Genomic DNA, 24,023 nt, shown 5'->3' on the forward strand with positions numbered 1-24,023 from the left:
AGCAGTGCACAGGCTCAATGCAATATATCTAATGCATCTGGTAAAACATGCTACACAGCCAAAGGCAAAAGGACTTGAAGGGGAGAGCCAGTGTTCATAAATTAATTGCCTTTTTCTCTTCACTGGCTATATTGAAGGCAGGCACCTTTCAAAGGTCAGTCCAAATGTCCAATCAATTTTTTCTTAATGGCAATGGGAATGATGGCCACAGATTATATTCTACTGCATCTGCACTAGTGATTAGAGCACAGGATGAGGAAGCAGTGACTTGAATTTTTGGGTTTATTCTTCCTGAAAGAGTTATGCCAAGATATTGAGAAAAGGCCTAACCAGTAAAAGAGAGAAGTGTCCATCCTTTCCAAGAAGGCTGGGCTGTTGAAGCCTCTGGGCAGCAAAAGACCTCTGCTCTCAAGCTGAAAAGAAGCCTGCCTTCACCTTGTGGTTTCAGCATGTAGGGTAGGGGAAGGAGGACAAGGAAACAGTCTGAAGTTTTATCTTTCCTTTTAGGTCTTGTTTTTGCCTTTTATTCAGAGATAATATAATCTGAGAGATGGGGAAGCCTCATCCTGAACCTCAATTCCAGTGAGCTATGCTAATTTGCAGGAAAATTGCACCATGTTGTGGGAAGAAGAAAGGAGTTGAACAAGATTAGATAAAACTAGTTTCAGTTAATGTAAGAGCCTGCCACTTTGTAGACTCTAAGCTGCAAATTTATGTGGAAAGGGCATCATGGAGAGCACAAATGTGCAAAAAGAAAACCGAATGTATCCCCAAGGGGCATTTCTAATGGAAAAGTATTGCTTGATTGTGTATTTCATTTCACTTAAACTAATTAATAGCAGTGGATGCTTCATTTGAAAATAAAGAAGTAGACAAGTGATACTTGAGCCTGATGAACATGATACCCTTACACAGAGATAGACAGCCCTGCTCCTCATACACACCAGCACTTCTGTGCTCTGCTAACAGAAAATACCCCAGTGATTCCTGACAACTAGAATAAGTCACTCCATGGCTATAAAAATACTTCAGAGGGAAGAAGAAAGATGTTTTGGAAGTGACAGAGACATTTTTTTCCTGACTGCACCTCTGCCTTCAAATCAGCAAAGTGCATGGGCCTGTAAATTACAGTGTCTTAACCTCAAGGGACTGCATAGCTAGAATCAGGTCCTAAATTCATATATAAATGTATCTTAGGCTAAAAGAGCATCTATTTACATGTACTCCTCTAATGTACCAGTTTGCAATAAAAACATGCAAAAAATTTACAGGGTCATGTCAGTGCTCTGGGCTGCTCAGAAAACAGAAAGTAGTTTGTTTTTTTAAAGAACATATACTAAAAGTTTGCAAGGCTATGTGGATGCAAGCCTGACATTTTAAGAAGTGACTACAATTGTTTTTTCTAGATCTGCTATTGTTGGGTTGGTTTTGTTTGTAACTATTCCATCTCTAGACATAAGTTCTGGCTCCATTATGCAGTATCATTATGACACAAAAAAGAAACCTAACATTATCCTCCCAGGGACATGGATTCATCATAAACCCCAGTGCAGTTACCTCTGGCAATATTATAAGGAAAATTTCAGCTAGGCAGAAAGCAAAAGAGTGTGACATAAAAGAAAGTGATTCACCAACAGCAAATGCGTGAGCACCAGTGATACTGCTGAAGGAAGCTGTTGGAGGTGTTCTGAGACAGCAGGCTGGAAAAGCTGATTTCTCATATTATCTCATTAAGATAAAATGTGAATGCTAGAGCAAATACAAAGCAGCCACCAGAAACTACTAGTTGAGTGAACGACTCAACTATTTGTGGGCTCTGTGAAATAGGGCCCTGCTATTCCACAGGGCACAAAAATGCAGAACAGGATAAAAGCAGTACAAATGCAGACTACTCAACCCTCAGGCTCCTCTGACAGAGAAGTCAATACATTCCAGTTGCTGACAGTCCAGATGATCCCAACTGCTAAGGGGCAGAAGAAAGAAAATACTGCCTGTCTTCAGTATTCTGACTGCAGGTTTGCAGTAGTCCAAGAGATAGAAAATTAAATCAAATTAAATTAAATTCATTTAATCTCAAATTGTCTGCAACAAATGTCCAAACAAAAGCAAATTATTTTGGATTTCAAAAAGGCATCCAAAAGTTTTGGAAGAGTAAGTGATTGATAAAACCCACAAAAAGTTATGAACTTAGAGTTACAAGAAATCTTCAATGTTAAATTTAAATAGTAAGTGCAAATCAGGCAAGGCCCAGAAACAAGTCTGAGTGACTTAAGAATTTACTTTTCTCAGACAGAGGTTTCCATCCTACTGGATTGTACTGCAATTCCATTCAAAATAATTACAGTAGTCTAAATCACCCAGGTAACATTAAATTATTTCAACAAATATTTTATGTCAGGGCATGGTGTCATAAGCTTGCCCAAGAAAAACTTGCCTTATACAGAAACTGAGTTGTTAAAATAAAAGCTACCTCATCCTTCCAGAATCCAGATCCAAAATAAGGACATATCAGGCTTTCAGAGAAATGTTCTGCCTTTTTTGTTTTCCCAGAAGAGAGAACTTGCACATTTTTCTGTGTCTCTTTATAAAAAATCTGATAATTTTGTCTGGAATACTCCCTGCAGCCCCTCCTCCCACAGCCTCAAAATGTCAAAATTGAGGAAATCACCCAGCATAAAAAACTATTTTCTTAGACAAATGTTTAATGATTAACAAAGTCGTGAAGGTTTGAATATCTGGGTAATTTCAGGAATGGCTGGTAGTATTCTCTTTGTCTAAGCAATGACGTAGACATGAGGTGCTGTTTGAAAGATGATTAAATTGGGTCTTACATTGCCCCAAAGCATCACAGATGTGCAAGACTGAAAGGTCATCTGAGTCCTTTCCTTCATTGCAGGATCAAGTTAATCAGATTTAATAATCTCTCACTAATGCTTGTCTTCCCCATGTTTTGGAAAGAACTTGAATAAGAGGGATTCCACAGCCTTCCTAAGCAACCTGAATGGAGCTACTCTCACAGTTATATTTTCCTATGATTGTACCTCAGCCTTTTCATCTGCAGATTAAAGTGATTCAACCTTGTCACTTCAGTGGAATTGAGAACAACTGACAGCTTTTAAATATTTGAAAAACATTACCCTAGCCCTCTTTTCTACACTAACTTATTTCCTTCAGTTATCTTCCAAGGATTTTGGACTTTCTTAGACACCAGTCATTCTTTTCGGTTCTTCTCTGCACTATCTCTCAATTTGTCACTGTCTTTTCTACAAGTCTGTAGCCCAAGGATAAATACAGAAGTACAGCTGAGATATTCCTAGCAACAAGTAGAGCAGAATAATTGCCTCCCATGCCTTATACATCATTCCTGTTAATTCACCTCAAAATGGGACTGCCTTTTCTGCAAAGACAACATATTGTTAATTCAGATGCAATTATGGCTAGCTGCCATACAGCCACCTAACCAGCCAGTACTTATTTTACATCTACATGTTTGATTTTCTTTCCTGGTGGGAGTAATTTGTGCTGTTATTACTTTATTGACAAATTCTATTTGATTAATTTCAGAACATTTCTCAAGTACATTTTGAATTCTTATTACGTCACCCAAAATTCTTGCAACTTCCAGCATGATGTCTTCCATGAAATTGCAAATGCTCTCCCTTCTGTTACCTGAGATGTTAGTGAAAATAGTGAAGATCACATCTAGGGCAATGCATATGTCTTGAAAGGATTTATGAAACTACATTGGATTCTCACATTACCATAAACTGTAAAAATCTACATAATTCTTGATTGTGTAGAAAAAGCTATATTTGCTTGCATAATTTTGTATCTCGTATTACCATAGAGTACAACAATAGCTCTGGAAAGTGCAAACTTAGCTGTTCATCTTAGAGAGGTGCCAAATACGAACTTTCATGACAATTTAACATAAACATCAATTTTCACTGATGATTGACTTGGCAGAATAAAGCTAATGAGATTGTAATTTTTCTTGGAATATAAAATAATGAGGGGTCTGAATGGCAACAGCTAATTGCTGTTGGGTGTTATGAAGTGATTCCTCACCTAATTGCCAAATATTCCTAGTTTTGCTATGATAATTTTTAGAGTAATCTGATAATTTTTACACACTGAAAGTAGAATAAAGATTTGCATTCAATTTCTCAGTATTTTTCTTACCCACTCCATCATTGCTATGATCCATACATAAAAATTTTGTTTAGAAACACACTCCACTGATAATGTGATATAAATTGGTCGTAACTATAAGGTAGGACTGAATTGTAGTTTAATTCTATGTTAAGGGATATCATTTTCACTGATTTCAGTTGGCTTTAGTTCAGTCAGTAACACTAAAGTTTGAAATCTGAGTATAGGTAATTAGTAGCAGTTGTAAAATTGTGTACCTACTTAGCAATAATTTAAATGTTATTTTCATAGGACTTTATCAAAGAGATTTATCTCTGGGTGATAGCATAATAAAGGTACTAACTGTATATTAAGTATTCATATAACCATTTATTTTAATAAATCAATGTAGTGATGCTTGAACTGGAAATAAACTTATGACATAAGTGATATTTCACCTAGGACATAGAACATTTTATAAGCCAACTTCCTTATATTGACTCATGATCATAAAGGCAGTGGAGTTAGGGGGAGGATGAATGTGCCTGTAGAATTCGAATGACAACACAGATGACTGTTTAGGTAATTTCAAAATTGAGATATCGTGGAAGAAAGAAAGGAAATAGGAAAGGAAAGGGAAAGGGAAAGGGAAAGGGAAAGGGAAAGGGAAAGGGAAAGGGAAAGGGAAAGGGAAAGGGAAAGGGAAAGGAAAGGAAAGGAAAGGAAAGGAAAGGAAAGGAAAGGAAAGGAAAGGAAAGGAAAGGAAAGGAAAGGAAAGGAAAGGAAAGGAAAGGAAAGGAAAGGAAAGGAAGAGAGGGAGGGAGGGAGAGAGGGAGGAAGGGAGGGAGGGAGGGAGGAAAACTAAAAGTGTCTGGAAAAGCAGAAAATCTGTAATTTTTAATTGTGCTGAATAGATCAGTAAATACACCAAATTGTTACCATATTATCTTGTTACTGTTATCACCCAGCACTAACAACTCAGCACTTTTGCAGTGAGAAAAAAAGAAAAATAGCAAGTAGCAGTAAATAGGAAGTACTAGGCTGTGTGTGTGCAGGAAGCTCTGGAGATTCTCAGTTTTGCTAATTTCACCTACTGATGACATGACATGTGAAAACACATCATCACAAGGAGGTCCTGTATAGCATATGGGAAAAACAGCTGACCTTGACAAAAACAGTATTAAATATGGCATGAAATTCAATAATGCAATTTGTAAAGTTATACATTTAGACAGTAGCAGGAGTTTTTGTTACTAATAAGAATCTCAACATAGGAAAAACATGGGGGAGGAGGAGAATCAGACCATGTCTGACAGTCTCAGAGGGCTGTAAACTGACAGAAAGACAGGTGTGTACTGAAGCTCTTATCATGCTAGAGCAACTCCTAGTAAAGACAATGAAGCATTAATATCTCTGCAAAAAGTCCTGGGGACAGTTCATGTAGGATAAAGCACATGAGATGCTGGTTTAAGACAAAATATTTTAGATGAAACATAAATGAGCAGAAAAAGCTAACGCAACAATCAAAGGGGGACAAGAGACCAGATTATTGTGGTTAAACTTAAAAAAACTAACAGGAAAGGGATATCAGTGCAGGCAAATTTTGCCAATAGAAAGAAACTCCCTAAAGAACAAAGAAACAAAACAATCAATTTTACCAGAAGAAACAGATTATTTCAACTGTCCACTAATACAGCTAGCTTGGAAATCCAAATCAGTTTGGCTGGATGGCCAAGTACAAAGAGTGGTGGTGAAAGAAGTAAAACCCAGTTGGCAGCCAGTCACAAGTGGGGTTCCCTATGGCTCAGTACTGGGGCCAGTTCCATTTAAGATCTTAAACAAGCATCTGAATGAAGAGCTCAAGTGCACCCTCAGTCAGTTTGCAGATGACACCAAGCTGGGCCAGATTACTGATCTGCTGAGGGTCACGAAGGCTCTCAGAGGGATTTGGACAGGCTGGATCAATGGGCCAAGGGCAACTGGATGAGGTTCAACAAGGCAAAGTGCCAAGTCCTGCCCTTGGGTCACAACAATCCCATGCAATGTTCTAGGCTGTGGCCCAGTGGAAAAGGACCTGGGGGTGCTGGTTGACAGACATCTGAACATGATCTAGCATGTGCCTAAGTGGCCAGGAAGGGCAATGGCATCCTGGCCTGCATCAGAAATAGTGAAGCCAGGACCAGGTGAGGGAGTGGCCCCCTATACCTGGCACTGGAGAGGCGACAGCTTGAATCCTGTGTCCAGTTTTGGGCCCCTCACTACAAGAAAAACATTGAGGTGCTGGAGGGTATCCAGAGAAAGGCAACAAAGCTGCTGAACGGTCTGGACCACAAGTCCGATGAGAAACAGTTGAGGAAGCCGAGTGTGTTTATTCTGGAGAAAAGGAGGCTGAAGGTAGAACTTATCACTCTTCAAGTCCCTGAAGGCAGTCTGTAGCCAGGTGGGGGTCATTCTCTTCTCCAAGGTAATGAGTGACAGGACAAGATGAAATAGTCTCAAGCTGCATCAGGGGACATTCAAATTGGCTATTAGAAAACTATTCCTCATCATAAGGGTAATCCAGTACTGGAAAAGGCTACTCAGGGAAGTGGTTGTGTTACCATCCCTTGCTGTATTTAAAAGATGTGTTGCTTAAGGGACATGGTTTAGTGGGGGACTTTGCAGTGTTAAGTTAACAACTGGTCTCAATGATCTTAAGGGTCTTTTCCAGTGTAAATGATTCTATCATTTTATGAAAATTCAAGAATGGGTTTCTGAGATAGTCTTTCAGTGAAACTATGAAGCAAAATATTACACCTATTTTTAAAACAGATTTCAATTAATTTTGTGTAAGAGTTAGATGGCATGATTACCTGTAGCAGCAGTGTCAGAGTTGGGGAGTTCATTTATGGTACCAATTACAAAAACCTGAACATTCAATCAAAGGAGCTAATCACACTGGAAAATACCACTTCATTCACAACAACTAAAGTTGAGCAACTGGGAGAAGAATATTTTGTTTCTATAAAACATTTATCAAGGAGACAGATCAAACTACACTGTAGCTCAGAGCTCTTCTTTTATGATCACCTGAAATGTGCTTGCAGTCTACCTAACTGTTTAAGAGAATATGACCAACTTAACCTGAAACAAGTAACTGACTGCAACAAAACTTACTAATAGTTTATTATTTGGAACAAAGAAAAATTTTAGAAACAACACTATGACTCAGTTGCATGGAATTTCGAAGTAAACTTTAAAATCTGTTGTAATTTTAAAAAGGATTTTGTTATCTCAGCTATGAATCTATCAACAGATTGCTAGTTATGAACCTGAGGTTTAAAAAATCATGTTTTCCAACGGCGGGATGCAGAATATACTTTATTTGTATTGACTTTCACGTCAGGAAATCATAGTGATGAAAAGTTTATTTTGCTAATAACAGTATTTGAAATTGAATAATAAACTATAAGGAAAAAAAACACCTTAAAATCTTTTTATAGAAGATAATGAATATAGCACAGTATAAATCTCACTGTTCTCCAGCAGCTCTTACATTTATGACCTGTTGAGCTGGCAACTCACCAGCAGGTTTATGTATGTAACTTGTAACACTTCTATAGATGTACCACTACCCTCACAAATGGAGGGAAAAAGAGAATATCCTTAATTGATTGAATGGGTTTTATGCTACTAAATTGGAGCCAATCTTACAGAGAATATGCACCAAGAAGTACCTTTTGATACGTTCTATTTCACTGTGACACAGCAGGTAAAAGCCTTCCCTCCTGGTATGTTCCTACAAAACGTGCAGTGGGTGTGCTGGCTCTGTGAACCCTTGCAGGCATGCCAGTTGAAGGCACCATGGTAACCACGCTGGAGAGTGGCTCTGACATTTGGGAAAAGGCAGCTGGGAGAGACTGCAAGATAGTCATGGAAACAGCCAGCCAGCTCTTTCTCCATTAGTTACTCGGGAGGAAAGTTTTCCTGGAAACACAGGAGATAAAGTGGCAAACTGACAGTTACTTCATGGAGCTATTAAGAATGTCAGGGAGAAGTAGGCAACAAAACTGACCATGATTTTTTTGATAGTGGGAAAAAGGAGATTTTTGTAATGCAAAAGGGAAACAAGTTGTGGCTGTACTCTAAGAGAAGAACTAAAGCAATACGACAAAAAGCGTAAAATGGAAAGGATAGGCAGATTTCTTTTGAGAATGGGAGGAAGTAAGGAGACACAGGAAGTCATGCAGAAAAGCTCTTCTTAGCACATGCTCCACAGCTTCTCTAATGAAAAAACAAATTATATCAAAGGGAACTTCAGATGTGTGATCAAGCCACTGCAACAGATTATCATCAGTTGCTTTCACACAGAGAACAAGTACTGCTCTCATTTTGATCAGATACACATCACATTAGGACTGGCAGGTGTACAGATCTCATCTTGGTGGCTAAATGTGTCGGTAAATATTAGCCATGGTGGTGTACTGAATCTGTGTGAAGTGGGTACTTACAGCTGAAAAAAATGAATGCTTGCTTTTTTAAAAGTATGTTCCTGCTCCTTAAGAATGTATATTACATATTGTCTCTATTGCCTGTTTGTGCTGGTCACTGTCCATCTGTTTTGGATACTTGGAAAGCAAGTGCGATACAGATTAAACAATTCATATGCTAGTGTTCCTCTGTTCACACACACCGCAGCCCTACTGTGAAGCTAATTTTCAAGAAATTACATTTGAATAATAATTATACAAAACCTTTTAGCTTGTAATTTTTCACAGACTAGAACTCCAACCATAAATATTTGCTTTCCTGAAAAACAACAGGAAAAAATATAACAGAGATTGATCATATTGTGCTGTGTATATGCAAAGTGGTCAAAACATGTACAAGCAGGCAGAAAATCCACTCTGTTCTGAAACAGGAGAATTTATTAATCATTGTCCCAGTATTTGTAAATACTCCAGCAACAATATTTTTTTTCAATTCTTCCCTTTCAGTTACTCATGCAGGGTAATAAAAAAATAGGGTATTTTTTGTTCTGGGCGTGTTAATACCACTAATGCAGTAAAAATAATTGCAATCAGTTTATAGCCATGCACTCAAGCCCTGAATTGGCTTTTTACACAGCTAAGGAAATATCACAAGTTGGGAAACAAATCTCCAAGTCCTTAGATGTAAATGATTCTTTCCTTTTTCTAGCATTCAACACATTGTCCCTCTCTTTACTTTTAAATTTTTAATGTCTTAATTTTCGTAACTACCCTTTGAAAACATCTCTTGTTAACACAGTTTTCATCAGATAAAGTGCACTGACAGAGGAGACACTGACAGAGGGAAAACAGCTTAGGTTTCAAATGCAGCTTCTATGATACAGGATGAAAGAAGACAAGTCAATTGTTTCTGTGGCTCTTAAAACAGGATCAATGCCAGGCAATATCAGATCAAGCCACAGTTTACTCTCTTAAAAAGAAAGGTTTGGGAAGAGAGCAGAAAGAGGCCACCACAGCTTGTCTATAGACTTTGTTGCAAGCACAACTGTTCAAGCATAGCAGGAACCAGCTAAGTATGTATGCAGAGAGACCTGGCTTTTCAAAATAAAGGGCTTGTGCACTTTTCACAGCTGGAAGAGATGCTCAGAACTGAAATTCTGTGAGTCTAGCATTTGAATGATTGAGGGAACAGTTCAACTGATAAACCTAGTGGCAAATGCTGATTATTCCAAGACAGAAATGCTGATGGTTTTCCCTAGTTTCTCAAATTGAAAAGTTTTGGAATTTTTTTTTTTTGTTGGCAAAGAAGTTATAACATTCCACTGTCCCCTCCTGCTCAGGATCCTTCATTGTACCTTTTATCTTCCTTCTCTCATAGACTTATCCCTTTGGGGGACTGCTTTAATGCTTATGGGTTAAAGAACATTACACAGAAAATCTACCAGAAGGGTTTGATATCTATTGAATTAATGAGATACAGCAAGATCAGGAATGGCTTCAAATTTGTGAGTAAATTCCACAGAAATATTTATTAGGTATTATCAAACTGTGCATACTGAAATGAGTGGGGCTTGAATTCATCAGGAAAAAGTCAAAACCTGTTATAAATACAGCAGAATAGCCTTTGAGTAAAAATGTCAGTGAGGAAGTCCAAAACGAATTGGATAGCGCAGATAATTAAATATGGCCTTCTGTAAATGTAAGTAATGTGAGAATTATTTGCTGGGCTCTAAACCTCAAAAACCCACAGATTATTTTGATATGGAGGTGATGTAATAATCTGTAATAAGTAATAATCAAATTAATAATCTGTGCATTTGGCAAGCAAGTGGTCCCCAAGAACGTAACCTTCCTACTGCAGCACAGATTGAATGCACTTGTACATGAGAAATCATTCAGTAGTATGTGCATAAGGATACTTCTGTGATCATTCTGAAGGGCAAAGAGGCTTAACTAGAGGCTGCAGTCTGCTGTGAGATATTAAAAAATTTGCTTTTTCCATTTGACTTTGGTATATTTCCAAAGACAGCACTCCTCAAAAAGCTTTTAATTTCCAAATGAATTTACTTAATGGGAAGTTTCTACATCTTTCTGATCCCTGAACAGACCTTGGCATAACAGCAGTGGCACACTACACAGATATCTCAGACTTCTGTACTTCAGAAGCCAACCTGGCATTTGAAAAATCTAGATGATGCTCAGAAGTTGCTCTGCACTTTGTGAAAATGGTTTTCTTTGTTTATAGCATTAGAGGGCTGAAACAGAGGAAGGAACAGTCTTATCTGAGTTTCTTCAAAGGAAACTTTGGGAAATTGATCACTTTAATATTAATTGAAATAAAAATGCTATAATTTATCAGTGATAAGATAAATATGAATACCAATATGCCATTCTTCACATCTGTCCTACAAGCATCCAACTTTGAAAATTCCATGAATTTGGCATCCAATTCTCTTACTTCCTCCCCCAAAATCCCTTGAAAACTTTTCCACCCAGTTTACCCTGGAAATATTACTGAATGAAAGCTAAATAAATTCCACTTTGCTGCTAATAGCTTTCTACTGCCCAAAGATTAGCTTTCTTCACTGAAAAGAAAGCTTATTGTAAACAGCCTTCTGAACCATATAATTTTATATTAATTCAAAATCCACAAATACACTGAATAGACATCTTCTTTGTGTTGAATAACATGCTTTGTGCTGTTGATTCAGCGCACTGAGATATCTTAAAAGGAATTTTTTGATGGCCAGAAATGCCAGCATGTGGCTTTTCACTTGAGGACACCTTGTCCCTTTGATGCAAACAGATGCATAACTATGTGATTTCTGCTGTGGAATAATAAGCTTTCCAAAACCAGTAACAGTGCAATAGGCTTTTTAATTAGTGATCCTGTGAATTTAGTGATGAAATACTGGAAGCACGAGTGGCTGTGTGATCTGGGGGTTATAAATAAATGTAATGAGCTGTCATGCAAGAAAAGGTATGACAGCCTCTGAAGCATAAGGTCTACTAAAAAAGAAAAGACCCTTGCAGAACGATTTTTATGAGATAATAAAAGAAAGTATGTTATTTTCATTTCTTATACTGCACCCTTTATTGAAGGAACCCACATAGCCCAAGAGCATAGGCTTTTCTTTATTACCCACAACTGATACAGCACATCAGTTATGACTATACCTGGTGAACACAAAGCACAATATTATGTATTTGGCAGGAGGTCATAAAAAGACAAGATCTTCTCATGAAGTTATGCTGATACTGCTGTGGTAGTTACTTCACAAGAAAAAATAATTTAACTTAATTTGGTATGCATCATCTCCCCAGAACACAGTTTTATCAAGCCACTGAAAGCAGAAGGTTTCATCAACTCTTGGCCAGGGCTCTCGGAGATGTTTCAGTCTGGTCTGGCAGAACTGTCCATTAAAGCAGTCAGTTCAGCAGGCAGCTCCTCAACCCTACTTCCAGCAGGCTCCTGCTGGTGCATCCCACTCTCACACACAGGCTGACTGTCAGGATTTGGCTCACAAAATGGCTCATCTATCATGCTGCACCCTGGGAGGTGATGGCCCAGACCCCTGCCCTTCCCTCCTGACTCCCTTTGCCCTGCTCCTGGAACTGTCTCACAGGGAGCATGCACCATGGCCACGCTCACACAAACTCATCAGCACAGCCTCTCCTTCACCTTAGCTGCAGGGCGGGGAGCAGCACCTGCATGCCTGACCTTGTCCATGCTCCCAGCAGATGGCTGCTGAACAGAGAGACAGGGTGAGGATGAGGGGAAAGACTCAAATTTTCCACTTTTACCTGGACTGAACTGGTGGGTAGCTGAAGCAGTAGACGTTTTACAGAATAAGCAGAGTTAGCTACCAGTGTTAAAATCATTCTGTTGAGCCACAGCTGAGATAGTGTAGATCCTTGCTCATTTTTTAGGCTGAGCGAAAAGCAAAATACACCCATGCATTGTTATGGATATAAGCAACAACATGCTTTTCCATAAACTTAATGAGAAGTGACTTTGAAATGAAATGTCCTCAGTATTAAAATATTTGAAATTTAAATATTAGCTCTTGTTTGGGCAAGAAAGAAAATTGCATTTTCTCAGTACCACTGAAAACAAAGGCCATTTTAATTTCTGAGCCAAACTACAGGCATGAACATTTGAAGCAATCATAGCACATTTATAAGACTTGGGGTGGCAAACCCAGTCTTTCAAATAACAACTGAAGTTTTTGTCTGTGTAGCAACAGTAACAGGAATGATAAACTAGGGGAATATCTCCAGGAGGCTGTTGAATCAGACACAAAAAGGTAACAATTCAGTGTTTAACAAAATTAGTTCAATTAGTTCAACAGGGGAGCAAAACAAATAAATCATTATATTTAGGCATTGTTACTGAAAGAAGTATTGATGCAAGTGCCAGAAGAGCACCATCACTATACATTACTATTGAGAAACACAAGATATTAAAATTATCTGGCAATATCTTAATTAATAATCCTGATGGCATGAGTTATGTGTGTGTCAGCAGTGTGCCTTTGCAGTCAGAAAGACAAACACTGTCCTGGGCTACCTTAGCAAGAGTGGAGCCAACAGGATGAGGGAAGTGACTTCTTCCCTCTACTGCACACCAGTGAGGTGACATTGAGAATGCTGGGTCCGGTTTTGATTTCCTCCTGAACCCAATATGCGATGGATATTTACAAACTGAGGGCTGCTGAGTGTGGTCTGGGGGCCAGAGTACATCATGAATGAGAAGGGGCTGAGGCATCTGAGTTTGCAGAAGCTTAAGCTGAGAGGGAACTTAGTAAAGGCAATCTACAGAGCAGTGCACAATGAAAGGGTGAGAAGCAACGGCCACAAGTTGCAATAAGACATTGAAGCTGAATAAAAAGAAATGTTTTCAAAATAAGAAAAAAACACATTGACCAAACTGCAGCATCTCCTTCTTTGGAGATTTTCAATACTTTTCCTGTTTCAGCTTTGAAGACCATTCCGCTTTGGGATGAGGCTGGACTCACGTGATCTCCAAGGGCCCCTTCAAACCTAAATTATACTGTGATTCTATGATTCATGATGCTTTTCCCCAGAGAAAAAGGAAATATTCTTCAGATTCTGCTTGCAAATAATAAAAATGTTCTTTGAATACCTGGAGACCAATCACTTTATACCAAAATTACCCTTTCCTCAAGATCAGAGTTGCAAATATTTGTAAAGCAAATGTGTAACAGCACATTACATAATAAATGGCAGTGCAGGCTGAACATAACACTCCTACATGGTGAGACAAGGAACATTGATCTGACCATGGTATTTATTTACACAGAACATTAAATTTTGAAAAACGTTTGAAACCCTTGGCTTTGCTAATTCCTTGAAGACTGTTTAGAATCTCTTGTATTTAACAAATTTCAGCTGTAGTTTTTTTCCCCTAAAGCACATAACTTGTTGTGAACAAGAACCAAAATCCCAAGAGTGAAACCCAACAGAAAGACATTTCACTGGGGACCAAAAAAAAAAAAAAAAAAAAAAAAAAAAAAAAAAAAAAAAAAGTTACATATGAACTTTTAGACTTAGACCTTTGATGGACTACCATCAACCAGCCATGTTAAAAAAAACCCCAAACATCAGAACCAGAAAAAAGCATTATATCATTCCTTCTGTCAAAAACAATTCAGATAAGCAAAGCATAAAAAAAAATTAATCTTTCACCTCTATAACAGAAAGTAACTGAAGCTCATATTATTTGCTTTAAGCTTTGTAGTAATATGTGAATGACTAAACTTAGTGGCTCAGTTAAATATTTTCTAAATGACCTTTGCTTATCAATTAGTATGTAACTGATTTAAGGAAACTGAATTTTCACAGTATACTGGGGTTTTTCTGCAACAAAAAATGGTTGGATTCACTTTTTGCCATATGACACCATTTGAAAATGTTCATTATATTTTAAAAAAAATTTTTGACTGCTTTAATGAAAAATATAATCAAAGGTTGTTAAAATAAAGTAATTTTTACAAATAGGCTAGCTTCAGCATCCCTTATTCCAGAAAACATTGGATGCATCTGTAACAAGAACTTGTACCTTCCAGTTCTTTAACATTGTTTTTGTTTATGCAAATACATGTAAAGTCAGGACACAAAAGATTAAATTAATGTATGCAAATGCAGGTTTTGTTCATTGCTTAAAACAGAGCTCTTAGAAGTATTACAAAATCTTTCCAGTAGCATATATGACTTCATTATACACTCATCCAAGAGTCAAAACCTGATGGTGACTCATTAATTTCCAGCATGTGAAATTGATTTATTATGAAACTTCACCTTCTGAAATTGGATAATTTTGGCAGTTAAAACTCTCTAGCTCCATTTTACTTTCGCCTCACAGCACCATCCTAGTAAAGGAGTATATTGACCCAATGTGGCTAGTGTATCTGAAATTTCTTATTTGATGTAGAGAATTACATTGCTCAGACTCAGGTTATTTTACCAAGCCAGCTGGATTTCTCTTACCCGTGGTGGATTAGACTCTATGGTTTCAGGATCCCCAGGCCCATTCAAAACACTTCATTGGCACATTGAGTCTAATTTTTCACTTTCAATGAAATTTTTCACTTTCACTCTTTCAGTGAGAAAGTTATAAGACAGTAGAATATAACTGGTGTCTGAGGAAAAAAATGTACTGGCAAAGCATAGTTCATCCATTCAGAAGTGTGCATGTTGGTCTGTGCCTCACAACTATGAGCCTGTGCTAGGTACAGAGCTTATACATACAGTACCTGATATTGCTTGCCCCAGGAATAAAATAATTTAATATAAATAAAATAATTTATTATAAATTAAGGAGATCAAAACCCATATGCTTCAGTCTCTAGACCTCTGTGCCTCCAAAGCACAATGTTAAAATAAGTAAATTTTTTTTTGCATTCAGGAAGGCTGTCTTTTTATTAGTGAGAGCTGGGTTTGTGTATTCCATCTTATGACATGAAACAATTACCTGGTATTTCAGCAAAGCATCCCATAATACTCAGCTTGCAAACAGTTGCTAGCCCTAAGCTCCGAGTGCCTGATTTACATGCAGCCTTTCCCAAAAGCTTTGAATATCCATTTTTGACCACACACGCAGTCAGCTGTTTAAGAACGCTGGGGGCACACAGAGCTTGTGCAGCAGAGGCAGCAGGAGCAGGATAGGATGCAGTTGGGACAGGTGTCTGCAGGAGCAGCAGGATGCTAGCCAGGGCTCCTGTACAGGTCTGAATGGGGAGAAAGGCTTTGCCAACTGGGGAGTCACTAGAGCAAAGCATATCAATTGAGATGACTGCACACAGGTATCTCATAAGTTAAGGAAGAGAAAAAACAGGTATAGATCATGCCAATTCTGTGCTATTTTTCCACACAAAATATCCATCAGTGGTGAGCTATGGATGCTGCAGCAGCTGCACAGTGCATAGGTGCTCTGTGCAGCCTAGGGAAGAGCTGTATCATCTGATATCCTAAACAAACCCCATTTGCTAGCCGTAAAGATTGCCCTCTGGTCACCAGGAATCCAGGAGGTTTATCCCTGCAGTGCTCTAACTACAATATTAAAAAATGGATCGACTTTGAACATGAAATACTGTATTGATTGATCTTATGCTTGAATTTTCCACTACAATCTGTGTAAGTGGGAGTTTTCATTATAAATCTCATTTTGAAGGGTTTATGACTAGCCTGTTTCAATTCTCTCTAGGCTTAAAACTTGTTAGATATGTTTTCCACTAGAAGATAAAAACTGTCTTGAAAAATGAAAGTGAGAGAAATAAAAAGAATAGTGTAATTTTCCTTAGCTACAGGAATATATTTTGAATCAAATTTATGAAAAACTGAAATTTGACAGTCCTTATTTTTCATTGTTTGGTATTTTTGAAACAGTAACTTAAGCAATTTAAATTCTAAGAGCCTACACACATCCATAAGAACTCACTTCCTACATGTTGGGCAAAAGACATCTAGGACAAAATTACCTTTTTAATATTACTGAAATCACTTGACATGTACACAAGAACATAGGAAGCTAATTGTGAATTTTCCATTGTTCTTCTTTAATGAGGCAACGGTCATGAAGAATTTCAGGGTATATCTTTCTTACTCATGCAAATGAGAGACAAAGTGACTGAGTTTTTAGGAGAGTCAGGGTGGGACTTGGCAAGGATGCTCAAGTGCTCACAAACACAGGGTAGAAGCTCATGTGCAGTATACAGATAGATTCTTTCCCACATAATGTGCTGTGCCTTGTTTCAGCCTTTCTGATTGCTATTCAGATTTGCTAGAACAATAATGTTGAGATTAACGAGCACCTAACAATTTACTGGCCCAGCCTTCTTCAAATAAATCAGGTGTCAGGTTGAGGTTTTAAGGTTGAAGACTTTCTCTTTCCAAAAGTAATAGATGTAATCTATTACTAAGTAGATTATAATATGAATCTAAATAGATGTAAATACTCTCCTATGGTAAAGTTCCTGTATTTTTCAGATTCCATTTCCTACACTTTAGCAATTGTTTAGGCATATGGTAAGTGGTATACAGACACATGTGGCTCTTAAAATTTGTAACAATGAACACAAAGTATCAAAGTGAAATAAATTATTCAATAGACAGTTTTGCTTACCTGTATATGACCAATCAATCTCTTCAACCAATTTCCTCTGTTGTCTATAGTATCCATACACCAAATCTGCAAAATAGTAATAAAATAATTCACAATATTAAAACCAGAAGCCTAACAGGACCTTTAAGTGTTGATGACACCCCCTCTCCGACAAGATAATCACTGTTTTAATTAATGATGAATAATTACTTTGTCCTTATCTTGGACCTCAAATGATAAGTACTAAATAAACAGAATCTAAATATCATTAACATTGTAGCATATTAAGGACACAAGCAAAGCAAACAGAAGATCTCCAATCCTTCCTTCCTTCCTTCCTTCCTTCCTTCCTTCCTTCCTTCCTTCCTTCCTTCCTTCCTTCCTTCCTTCCCTTCCCTTCCCTTTCCCTTTCCCTTTCCCTTTCCCTTTCCCTTTCCCTTTCCCTTTCCCTTTCCCTTTCCCTTTCCTTTCCTTCCTTCCTAGAACCTTTCATCCTCTATTAAAATTAATACACCTCTCCCATGAGGAAATCCTGTTTTGTCATGTCCTTTGAAAGAACCATTCTAGATAACCAGGATGTCAATGACAGTTAAACTTTTGGTTCAGTGTGGTCATGAGTTCACATGTTTTCTGTAACTTTGTACTGCTGATACAAGATAAATGTTAAAGATAATGAATAAAATATTCTAAAATGATTCAACATTAGAATATGAATATTCTAAAATATTCAAATTATTTTTATTGTGTTCTATCATTGGCATAATTATAGGTAAAGTATTACTTGTGTGTCCATAAATTTGATGGAGAGAGAAGGTTAGATACTAGTTACTTTTAAATGAAGTTAGTTTTTTCTAGAGAGAAATATCTAAGTTTATAAATGCTCATTGACTTACTCTGACTACTGAATAACCTTCACTGTTATTCTTTTTCTGCCTGTCCTAGGGCAATTCTAGCAAAAGAGTGATATGGGCAAATAGATGACTATGCCCCCTAATAATTACTACAGCATGTAAATTGCAGATACATGTTTTTTGAGACCATAATTTCAAGAGCCATAATATAAACCATCATTACTGTTCTAGAGAAGTACAATACAACTTATCTAAGAAATATTTGCCCTCAAGCATGTTGAACACATATATGGGTTGCTTCCCTGAGAAAATGCCACAGAATTCAGTTCATACTCTGCAATAAATAATTTAACGAAACAATTTCATAACATTCATTTCTTTATCTCTCATGAAGAAATGTAGTACTGGTTACAGGATGTTAAATCATAATTGCTATTTGCAAGTTTACATGTTTGTGTGTCTTACAGTGACTTTCTGCTACCTATCTGAAGCCCATGTTTTATTAAATTCACCAGACTTCTACCTCCTCCATGTGATGTGATTATCCTTTAATATTTTTCTCTTCTCCCTCCCTGCCAAAAAATACCAAACTATCCCTTGTAACAATTCACAACTTTCACTCCCGACTAAGATCAAATCTCACAGGTAAGTAAGGGCAGTGAAAAAGGATTTACATGCATTAAACTTGTCTTTGGACCGAATTTCCAAGTCAATGTGCATTGTGCCTGCTCCTTCAATTCATTATGGAAAAGAAAGCTGTGTAAGTTGTGATTCACAGCTCTTAGTTAATGTCTCCAGTTTCCTCCTTTATCCATTGTCCTCCTAATTGTTACTTCCTGAAATCCGTTTAGCAGTCACATGCAAACTAAGCAGGGCCTGGGCATGAGATCTTCCCACTACTTTTTAAATTTCACAGGAGTTCTGATGAACAAGGAGTGATAGTTTCAATAAATAAGAAAAAAAAATGGGCAAGGTTCACTTTGTTTGGTGTATTACACGCTTATAGACCCAGTAAATCTTCCATAAAGTTTTTACAGATTCCAGGAGGTGTCAGGAGTTAATACACCTTCTTTCCTCTGTTATTTGCCAGCTGTGTGTCTACAGCCCCTCCACAGCACACTCAGAGCCATGAACCTTCTTGCATCTGCAGGGACTCTCAGTGGATTGGGTCTTCTCTTTGCACTTTAAATATGTGGCAAAACTAGGGAAGGAAAGCAAATTTCCTCTGGGAAATGACTGAAGATTCATTGCTAGCATGAGTGGTGGAGCAAAATGCTGTGTGAGTGTGAAGTCCAGCCATGCAGCTATTGTTCCTTTGAGCTACTGGTGTAAATTACCCTGGGAAACACAACCGTGCATTCTATTGCTGTATAAACTGTCAGGTTAAACAGCTAACAGTGTAGAGACCAGCTGGAAAGAAATTATTTTATTTTATAGTTTTATTTTATTTAAAGCTAACAAATCAACATCCCTTTTGCTGATGATATATGACAGCAGGTACTTCTGTTTAAATACTGTATTTAAATTCCTTGCATTTAATTAATTGAAGATGGGAAGAACAGCTTCACAAAAAAAAAAAAAAAGGGCAAAACTGATGTCAAGTTTGTGGTTTTATGTGTAAATCTATGATACTGATTGAGCTTGATCAGCTTGACAATCTGCATAACTCCTGTGACACTGACTGACATCTTCTGCCAGTGCCTAAAATAGTTAGAATTTCATTGGATGAGGTGCTGCTTTATGAAGCAAAAAATGCTAAATATTCTTTTTTGTTTCCAGGGAGTGATTAAACATGTTTCTATAAATTGTTCACAGAACAGGGAAGCTTGGTTTTGAGTCCATGTTTTAAAGTTTTATGGTTATCCTTCTATGCCTATTAAGGAGACATGCAAAATATCATTAAATGCTTTTTCAACCCCTTTTACTACCCTCCTTCAAAGTCAAATGTTTCTGTCTGAGGCTGTAAGACTCGTTTCTTTTTATATTCTTTTGAAACAGTATGTGCCCCAGTGTCCAAGGCCCATGAAATCAGAAATAATGGTGGCAAACGCTCCCCTGCTATTCATGGGTAACAGGACCAACTGATTTGTGACTGACCCTGTCTCATGTTCAGTCACAAGGGCAAAGACAGAACATGATCTCTGGTTAAAGCATAGTGCTAGGAGTAATATGTTATAGATACTTTTTCCTGTTAAAAAGTATAAATAACCAGATTTTCTTCATTCTGACATGAGTCTGATATTCCTTTTGTATCTACTGGCCTCAGTTGAGTTTCTTTTGATTTAGTGCTGTGAATGACACATTCTAATCCTCAATATGTTTATACATATCTAAAGGTGAAAATTTATTATCTTTAATGATAACAGAAAGAATTGTTTGTGAGGGAGATCCTGTTGATTTGACAATGTGTTCCAGAAAAAAGAACCATTGAAGAGGAAATGGCACCTTAAACCTCTGAATTCTGTTGGGGAAATTCCTCTCAGAGATGCTGAGGCAACAAGCTCCATGTATCCACCAGAGATCCCACTCCTAAGCCTTGGTGTAAAAGGGCTTTCTAAGGACAGTGCTTGAGAGTCAGGGGATGCTGCTCTCCATGTGCTGCTTTGTTACAAAGGATACAAGCTCAGGCATAATCTGGGACTGAAGTTTATACCAGGATACTGTCATTTTACCCTTTATGTCCTTTGTGCCACAGCAGTGTCAAGACATACCAGCTGCCAGACTCAAGAGGAAAGAGGGAAAACCTCTTCGTGATTTTAACTCCACTCAGCGTGAATTTGTGAGCTGCACCTGCAGTGGAGCTGGCATTTATGATATTCTGACACCAGAATTACTTATTTATGGGAACTGGGACACATTAAGTAATGTCAGCTTTAGTGAGATCTACAAACAGGACACTGGTGTTCTGCATGTGCAGTATGGGTAGACATTATGAACTATGCATTTAGATTACAAACATGATTTGGTCCTGGAATACATGGTCCATTCAATATTTTTCTCCTAAAATCTAATTTGACAGCAAAGAGGATAGATTTTAAAGTCATAAGTATTCATCTGGTATAAGTGGATAATGGCAATGCACTATAGTCATGGAGATAAAGGCTTTGTTGGTATTAAAATTCCAGTTTACATGGGGAAGATTCAATACCATGTTCTTAGGCCAAGGAAGTGCACAGGAACTCTTGGAATAGCAGCAAGGATGAGAAATCACTGAAAACTGTGATAATCTTCTCTTTGAGGAGCATACATAGAAGTTCTTGTTTCAATCCAATTGTGTCTCATGAGAGCTCAGCTATGCACACTGGTATTACTGACTGCAAAAGTGAGAAGCTATGAATATCAGAGGATTACACAGGTTTGGAAATGATTTTTAAATCTGTGAAGGAGAAATCCACAAACACTTCTTAAACATGGTGACACCATTTTTGGCTCACTAAGTCTATTGATAAAATTGGGAGGATTATACTAGGGAATTCTCATTGCATATTTTCCCCCATTTAATCCACTTGCCTTATCAATTAGCATTGGTTATTAACAGGTTATCAGTCAAGTAGCTTATTTGTAGATTAAGATACACATATCTTCACTGGAGAAGAATTAGGAATTGTAGAACAAACTTAAATGATATGGTAATAGCAATGCTTATACAGGGTAGCTGAAAGAGAATCTGTGCATGGCTAGTGGCTAAGAAGTGGGACACCAGAAAAAAATTGCTGCAAAGAAGTCACAGAGAGGAATTCAAACTGCAAAAATGGCATAATAATACCTTTTTAAAGAATAGATTTGCTTAAAAAAGAGATGCTAGGTGCTTTTCAAACATGAAAAGAATACAATTAAATGGATTATTGGATAGAGTTTCACTATACAGGTTCTGCTTCTGAGAACGTTAAACAGAGGTAAAACTGTAGAAAATCACATCTGATGATAAATAGATTGCTTCTTCCACAATTTTAATTTACTTATTTTAGCTTCTTTCATTGAAAGGAAGGTCACAGAATCCACTTTTATAACTTTCATCGAGCTTATGATGGTGTAGCTTCATTGCCTCAACTGAAATAACTCTAATTTATACTGACAGAGGAAATGAAAAGATTCAGAACACGACCTGGTAACAGTCTTGAAGTTTTAAAAGACAGTAGCTAACTATAAATCCCTTTAGCAGAATGATCTACATTTGCCTGAGAAAGGTCTCCCTCTTCTTATGAATGTAGTTCATTCTGTAATGTCATCTGTAAAATTCAACAATACAAAACTACTTTAATAACCCACCTCTACAATTTCATATATTCTTTTTCCCTGAATATCAAAGTGTCTAAGTCTTCTGTCAAGACCTGTCAGAGAACTCTCCCACCCTCACTGAAATTTAAAAATATTTTTTTTTACTCTCAGTTTCTTGTGTGTAGGCTTATTTCAGGCTTTGGTACATGATCAGGTATATATAAAGAGAGTCAGTCCCCTCCATCACACTTGAGTGTAGGCTGCTCATCCCAATACACATTGACAAGTGAGACTTTTCCTGCACTAAATATAAAGTCAAAATAAAACTTTTCTTACAATTTGGCCATTGTTGTGTTTATTTACTAACACAAATTGTGGTTAAGTTAAAAAAATAGAAGAAAAAGTAGAAAAAAAAGATTGACTGTTTTATTTTAAAAGTAGCTATTATTAAGCACCAGAGTATTAATAGGCAAACTTCTTACTTCACCTGTCACAACTTTACAGTGAATAGTGCCATGAATCAAAAACATAAAATCCATGGCATCAGCTAAGGTTTATAAATCACATTTAATCATGATTTTCAGATGCTTTTGTAAATCCAAAGGTAGCATGGACTCCAGTTTGAACAATTTAGGTTCTACTCCTCTGGAATTTTACATGCTGAGGTTTAGAGTGGCCCTGAAATTCCTAAGCAGCCAGTGGAAACTGGGAGGAAAACTCTAGGGTATGATTTAACATGGTTAAATTATGGGCTGCCACCTTCACTCTGACTACAGCCAAAGTAGTAGGAAATGTTAGATGTCTCCTTCCACTTGGGATCTTGTACACCCGAATGGTCTGATAGAGTGCAGCCTCCCACACAGCCATTTGCCAACAGCTGAAGCATTATCTATAGCAAACTTCAGGGCTTCTCTGGTCACCAACATAGTATTCAAGTGTCTGCTCACTGAAACCAAGGTAACAAGACAGCTTTCAGATGGGACAGTGGTATCAGTACCAGTCTCACTGAAATTATTTTTCAATAACCATGGGAAAGAGAGAGGTTGCTCTGGACGATTTTCTTATAAGTATTCAGATAAGTCTAGGGATTATACCACATACCTTTTATAAAACAATACCAACATCATTCTACTCCCTTGAGGAAACTACACAGCACAACATAAAGACTGAAAAATTTCAAAGCTCATCATGAAAACCCAATAGAAACTGCATTTCTCTAAAAATATGTCTCTATTTCATAACAAATATATGAACATAATGAAAACAAAAGAAAAAAAATCATGTAACCCAATATACACCCTAGCATTTTTTGACAAATCCTAACAATTATATTATATATGCACATAAGTATGTCCACATAAATGTTCATCTACAAGGATTTGTCAAAAAGGGGCATATAAATACCCCACACACATATTGTTCTCCATTATGATAACATCATGTTTTAAATCTCATGTTTACTCTTTTCCTTTAGCCATTTCCTTATTGCAACTCATCACAGAAACATATCATTTGTAAAAGAGAACAGTCTCTCATGATTCATAGAGACAACAGAGAAAAATGTGACAAACACTGGCACACTAGAAACACAAACCAAAGTCAAAAAAAAGACATGTAATTATGGGTTTGTGTTATTATTTTTTAACAATTACTGCTGCAATCTATTTTTACTAGACCGCAGCAGTATTATTAATATAGTGGCACAAGGGAGATCGCAGAGAAAATAATCAG

General features: G+C 37.3%; 1 protein-coding gene across 7 annotated transcripts in view; it reads right to left on the minus strand.

The window, feature by feature from the left end:
- PTPRZ1 (protein tyrosine phosphatase receptor type Z1) overlaps positions 1 to 24,023 on the minus strand; it is a 132,868-nt gene that overhangs the window by 74,112 nt on the left and 34,733 nt on the right. For 6 of the 7 annotated variants that reach the window (XM_068189875.1, XM_068189876.1, XM_068189873.1 and 3 more), the window contains exon 2: positions 17,245 to 17,310. In XM_068189875.1, the coding sequence (XP_068045976.1) occupies positions 17,245 to 17,310 (66 nt within the window). Of the gene's footprint in view, positions 1 to 17,244; positions 17,311 to 17,433; positions 17,563 to 24,023 lie in introns of those variants that run through there. The other variant, XM_068189877.1, reaches the window with a different exon arrangement.

Source organism: Anomalospiza imberbis, chromosome 5 (assembly GCF_031753505.1).
Source record: "Anomalospiza imberbis isolate Cuckoo-Finch-1a 21T00152 chromosome 5, ASM3175350v1, whole genome shotgun sequence".
Classification (NCBI taxonomy): Eukaryota; Metazoa; Chordata; class Aves; order Passeriformes; family Viduidae; genus Anomalospiza; species Anomalospiza imberbis.